Raw genomic sequence first — 6558 nt, 5'->3', positions numbered from 1 at the left:
AAAAAAAAAAAAAAAAAAAAAAGAGTAATAAAAAAAATAAAAATGGTAAGGTAAAATTGAGAATGTTAAGGTAAAAAGAAAATTATTTAAAAAATAGTTTCAAAAAAAATTAAATGGAAAGAAACTAATTTTCTTAACTGGTTTATGATTTACATTATATGTGTTTATGTTTTTCTTAATAAGTATAAAATTGCTTTTAATATTATCCTAAAATTATATTACATTTCAATATTAGTTTTTTGTTTATATACATAATATATGCAACTTATTAAAACAAAGATTAAAAAAAAAAAAAAAAAATAAAATAATAAATTCAGCACATGGAAAGTAAATATTGTGTGCATATAGCATAATTATTTTCATTCAATATGTAAAATAATATAAAAATGTGATAATGATATGTAAGAGTTTTTATGAAGTATACAATTTCTTAAAACTTAGTATTAATGCAATATGTTAATTTTTCAAGTAATTATGTAAAAATAATAAAACTTATACTATAAATACTAAAATATTACGTATGCAATCAAGACACACAAAGTAATACTTGTACAGATAAAATATTCAAGTGTATTTCTATTTCTATTTCTTTTTCTAAAAAATATATATCTTATTATATAGGAGATACAGAATATATGAAGTTTTATGGTAAAATAAGCAGGATATCAAATAAAATAAGATCTTTATGAAAAAAATAAATTAAAAAAAAATAAATTTTTTTATGTAATAAAATTTAAAAGAAAATATAAAAGAAAGTGTATATATTGTAAACTGTGGTTTGTATTTTATGTAAGTTTTAATTTATCGCAAAAAAAAAAAAAAAAAAAAAAGGTAGTAAATAATACTTCTAGTTCCATAAATGTTCTAAATAAAAACTACATATTTTTACGTTGATCTAAATATAATTAGAAATAGTATATTTAAAAGTTGTACTATTAAAAAAGGAAAAATTACCAAATTATATGAAAGAAGAAAATATAGAATATATTTTTTTGAAAATTAAATGTTCAGTAAAAAAAATAAATAAATAGTATTAAAAATTAAAAATAAATTATTATTTATTTTCGACGTACATTGGGAATTAATACAAACCACATAAATATTTAAAAAAAATGAATACAAAAATGAAGAAAAAATTTTAATAATTCATGATACCTCATGTTTGTTATAATATAATATAAATAAGAAGACTATAACAATATATTTAAGAATATTTTTTTATATTTAAAACAATACATAACGCATATATATATGTAATATGTTCATTTTTCTTTTGAATAATATAAGTATTTACTGTTTATAGCACTTATTTAAAGAAAATAAATAAGTATTTCTTTTAAATAAAAAAAAAAAAAATTTGCTACGAAGAGGTAAAAATACCTAATGAATTTGATCAGATTTAATATTAATATGTGTTTAAGATCAAAATTTATTTTTTTTTAAATTTATATAACAGAAAATTAACCAATATATATGAACATTGGTAAAGATATATATATATAAAAAAAATAAGATAAAAATAATTAAAAACTAATTTAATAATAATAATTTGAGTTAATTTAATAATTTATAATTTTTCATTATATTGTATTTCGGAAAATATAATTTATAATACATTAAAAATATGGTGAAATATTTTTATAAAAATGTATAAATAATGATGTAAATATAAAAATAAAACTTCAAAATGATAAATTATATTTTTTATAAATAATGTGCAAATTCATTCTTAACATATACTTAAATTATTTTCTTTCTTTTTGTTCATAAAGAAGAAAAATATTAATAGTTTAATCAAATATTAATAAATTAAAAAAAATTGATAATAATTTAATATAACAACATTAAAATGAACTAGGAATTTTCCAATAAAACAATTTAATTATTGAAGTAATAACAAATAATATAAAAAATAAAAAAATAAAATAACTAAATTTAATTATTTTTTTGAGTATAAATTTTTAATAATTTCATATAGAATGAATTATAGTTGTTTATACATTATATGCATTTATAATTTGTCCAGGATTGTAGTTCTTTTCTTTTTTTTTTAAATATATTTTTATTATATAAAAGTAATATGAAATCGTATAATTTTTTTAAATGTCTTATGTATATATTGTTATTATAGTATATATGATTAAAAATATTGATATTATGATTATAGTATTTTAGAAAGGATAAATTATTAGAATAAATATGAGTTGATAAAAATATTAGCAATGACATAATAATATTATTAATTTTTTTTTTGTGCTCATTTCTTAATTTATCAGTGTTATTACATAATTTTGATATTATAAGAATTATAAAATGATTATCAATAAATCTAAATAAATGCATATGTAATAATGTATTTATTATTTGTTCAGTTGAATTATTTTTTATATTATTTTCAATATCATTTAGTAAATTTATATAAGCATTATTAAAAATATCATATTTTTTTGAAGCCTCTATTAATTTATTTTTCAATAGATCCTCATATTTCTTTTTATCTTTTATTTCTTCATTTAATTCATCTTGATTTAATTTATATTGAATGGATTCTTTTTGATTATTTTCAGTTGGATCATCATTATTCTGATTGTAATGGATATGAATATTTTGAAAATTATGAAAATGTAAATTGTCATAATAGTCAAAGTTATCAATATTATTATTTTGTTGATAATAATATATCAAATATATATATTTTAATAAAGGAAAATTAAAAAAGTTAAGGGAATAAACTGCTTTAAAAAATATTAATTTATAATGTGTATCTAGGCTATATATAGAATCTAAAAATACATATTTTTTAATATTTTTTAATATATTATTTTTATAAATTATGAAATTTTGAATATTGGATTTTTCTTTATCTATATTTCTATAAAACATATTATGCATTTCTAGTTTATTATAATGATTAATAAATATTTTAATTATAGGTAAATTCATTATATCATTTGTGTTTAAATTTTCTAAGGAGCTACAAAAATTATTGGAGTCATTTGATATTTTTGATTTGTTTTCTTCAGTTAATTTGTTAGACGAATAATCTGATAAACTTTCAAAGGAAAGATAATCTTCTTTTGAAAAAAAGAAGTTTGTAGACAGTGGATGAAATATGTTAGATAAAACATAAAAAAAAAGACATACTAATTTATGATCATTTAATTCATTATCTATATAAATAAAATTTTTGTAAGAATTATCAATTAAATTAATGTATCTTTCTTTTTTTTTTTTAATTTCTTTTTCATTCATAGTTTCTGGTGTATATGATTTTTTAATATCTTTTTTTATATCAATTTTTTGTATGAATGCTTCAATAATTATAAATAAATTTTTTTCAATATTTTTTAAATTACTATTAGAAGAAAAATTAGAAAATTCACCTTTAAATTTATTTTCAAAAAAATAGTTTATTGACGTATTATAGACAAATTGTGAAAGAACTAATAATATTTTAATCAAATGATTCTTATTTATATAATCAATATTAAAATGAATAAAGTCTGAATAATAATTATATATATGAAAACTACCATAGGTATTATTATTATAATATTCATTGTATCTATTCATATTTATAAAATTATTTTGTTCATTTTTGTTCTTTTTTACATAAGTATCTAATTTTGAATAAATATCGTTAACATTTTCAATTTTTGCATTTGATATGGAATCATTTAGTTGATTGAATTTCAAATTGGTAATTTTATTATTTTCATTTTTTAAATTCTGCTTTTCCTCAATTTTATTATCTAAGATAAATATATTATTCTTCACTGTTAGAAAATGATAATTTTCAAATAAATGGTAGGAATATATAATATGAATAATATTATTTACATTTACATTGTTAAAATAATTCTTTGAAAATATGTAACTATTGTAAAAATAAGTAAAAAACCTAAAGCAAATATCTAAGTAATATAAATCATTATAAATCATTATATAGAAAAGTTGAACTAACTCATCAGCAACAAAATTTTCCTTTTCTTTTAAGAGATCTTTTAATATTTTTTTATATATAATACGATCATTTTTAATTTTCTTTTGTTCTATACATTTTAATTTATGTATATTGTGTTTTATATCATTATCTAAGAAGTTTAGTTCTTCATATTTATCTATTATATTTCCTTCACATTTCGGAATAAAAGTTTGTGTTTTTCTTTTTATAATTAAATTAGCAATTATATTCAACCTTCTTCTATATATCATTTATATATTTCTGTTTAATAAATTATTTTTAAATTTCTTTTTTCTTTCTACTATTTTTACTACTTACAAAAAAAAAAAAAAAAAAAAGGAAAATAATAACAAATTATAATAAAATAAATATAATATAGTTTTAAAATTTTTAAAATAATAAAGGAAAAATGAACTAAAAGAAATAATAACATACATAAAGAATGAAAAAATCGCAAAATTAAGATTAATAAAAAAAAAAAAAAAATGAAAATAAAGAAATAAAATTAAAAAAGTAATATATAATTTTGGTGTTTTAAGGATTTATGTGAAAAAAAAAAAAAAAAATAAAAAAATAATAAAATAAATTAAGTAAAAAGAAAATTTGAGTTTTTTAAGACTATGGATATTTTAAGAATATTTAAAATTATTAAAATATTTTACAAAGACAAAAAAAAAAAAAAAGTTACGTTGAAAAAAGGAGAAAAATGATATAAATATTATTAATCTTAATTATATCAATAGTATCTATAAAAAAAAAAAAAAAAAAAAAAAAAAAAATAGGAATATGTAAATTTTTTACTTTTTATCTATTTTTGATTAATAAAATAAAAATTAATATTAAAATCATATTATATGAAAATACTAAAAAAAAAAAAAAAAAAAATGAGGATAGATTTAGATTTAATAAGAAAAAAAAGTGAACACAATGAAGGTCTAATTGAAGAATTAGAAGAAATAGCTTTACATCAATTACAAATTAGGAAAATAGAATTTATAAATATTCATTGTAAAAATTTAAAAATATTATTGCTACAAAGTAACTTAATAGAAAAAATTGAAAATTTAAACCAGTTGAAAAAATTAGAATATTTAAATTTAGCTTTGAATAACATCACAGTTATTGAAAATTTAGAAAAATGTGAATCATTAAGGAAGGTAAAAAAAAAAAAAAAAAAAAAAAAAATATCTATATATATGAATATATAATAGATAAGTTTTATAATGTAAATATATATAATATTTTAATTTTTTTTTTTTTTTTCATTTAATACATTCTTTATTATTTTTATAAATTTAATAATTTGTCTTTTTTTTTTTTTTGGTTTAAGCTTGATTTAACACTAAATTTTATTGACATTTTAACAATAGAAAAATCTATAAATAATTTAAAAAACAATGAAAACTTAAAAGAATTATATTTAATGGGTAACCCTTGTTCTACTTGGAAATATTTGAAATTTTTTATTATATTTAAATTACAACATCTAGAAGTGTTAGATGGTTGTGATATATTGATGTCTGATAGAATAAAGTCAAAACAAATTTTTAGAAATGTTTTAGAATCACTAAAAGAAGAAATGAGGATATATAATTTGAAAGAAAAAGATAGTTTTGATACTATTAATAATAGAAAAATTATATATGAAGAAATAGAAAAAGAAAATGAACTTGAAAAAAAAAAAAATGAAAATAATAAAAATGATAAAAAAGAAATTTTACCAGTTTATACTGATGAAGGAGAAATCCGTCAATGTAATGAAGGTTTGTTAATATTTTGAAAAAAAAAGTAAAAAAAAAAAAAAAAAAAAAAAAAAATATTATCATTTATAAAAAATGTTAAAGAAAAAAATAACGAAAACATTATTTCATCTTAATAATTTATTTTAAACATTTTAGGTCATTACAAATTCGTTTTTGATGAATATTCAAATAAAAAATTTACATTATTAAGATTGTTTTTACCAAAATATCTATGTAATTCTTTAATTAATATAGATATAAATGTAAATTATGTCAGATGTGTAATTAAAAACAAATTGTTCCAAATAAAATTAAATGATCCTATTTTAACAGATTTTACGAAAATTTTCAGAAAAAAACATACTGGAGAATTACATGTAAAAATGAGAAAAAAAAATTATAAAAAAAATAAAATTATTGATAATGAATATTTCAAAGAAGATAATTTAAATATATTTGGTGAGAAATGCAAAAATCGTTCATACTCTTCCTCTTCTTCTTCCTCTTCTTCTTCTTCTTCTTCTGTTTCTTCCTCTAATGCCTTTTTTAAAAATGAATCTTCTTTTAAAGAAATTAAAAAAAGGAACTTAGTTAATTCAAATTTAATTCTTCATAATAAAAATGTAGATACTTTTTTTTTAGAAGAAAAGCAAACAAAATATTTATCACCAGATTTTAATCAAATGCCTTCTCTAGAAAAAATATCTAAAATACATTCTTAAAATATTAAAAAAAAATAATATATATATAAGATTACAACTAAAAAAAAAAAAAATAAAAGATGTTTAATAATAGAAACTCATAGTTATTTTAACATTTATTATATAGATGATAGCTATATACAAAAAAGAC

At 15.8% G+C, this 6558-nt stretch overlaps 2 protein-coding genes across 2 annotated transcripts; one reads left to right on the top strand and one right to left on the bottom strand.

Moving 5' to 3' along the window:
- Positions 1-2001: 2001 nt before the first annotated feature.
- PGAL8A_00129300 (conserved Plasmodium protein, unknown function) lies at positions 2002-4215 on the bottom strand (the record flags this gene model as incomplete). The annotated part of the gene is made up of 1 exon (XM_028674815.1): positions 2002-4215. One exon carries the CDS (start codon positions 4213-4215, stop codon positions 2002-2004), a length of 2214 nt encoding a protein of 737 aa, XP_028526408.1.
- Positions 4216-4848: 633 nt separating this feature from the next.
- On the top strand, positions 4849-6428 carry LRR13 (leucine-rich repeat protein, putative; the record flags this gene model as incomplete). The annotated part of the gene is made up of 3 exons (XM_028674814.1): positions 4849-5121; positions 5295-5727; positions 5863-6428. 3 exons carry the CDS (start codon positions 4849-4851, stop codon positions 6426-6428), a joined length of 1272 nt encoding a protein of 423 aa, XP_028526407.1.
- Positions 6429-6558: the final 130 nt, after the last annotated feature.

Source organism: Plasmodium gallinaceum (genome assembly GCF_900005855.1).
Source record: "Plasmodium gallinaceum strain 8A genome assembly, contig: PGAL8A_v1_64, whole genome shotgun sequence".
Classification (NCBI taxonomy): domain Eukaryota; phylum Apicomplexa; class Aconoidasida; order Haemosporida; family Plasmodiidae; genus Plasmodium; species Plasmodium gallinaceum.
The sequence above is the reverse complement of the archived record's forward strand: the minus strand, read 5'-3'. Positions and strand labels throughout refer to the sequence as shown.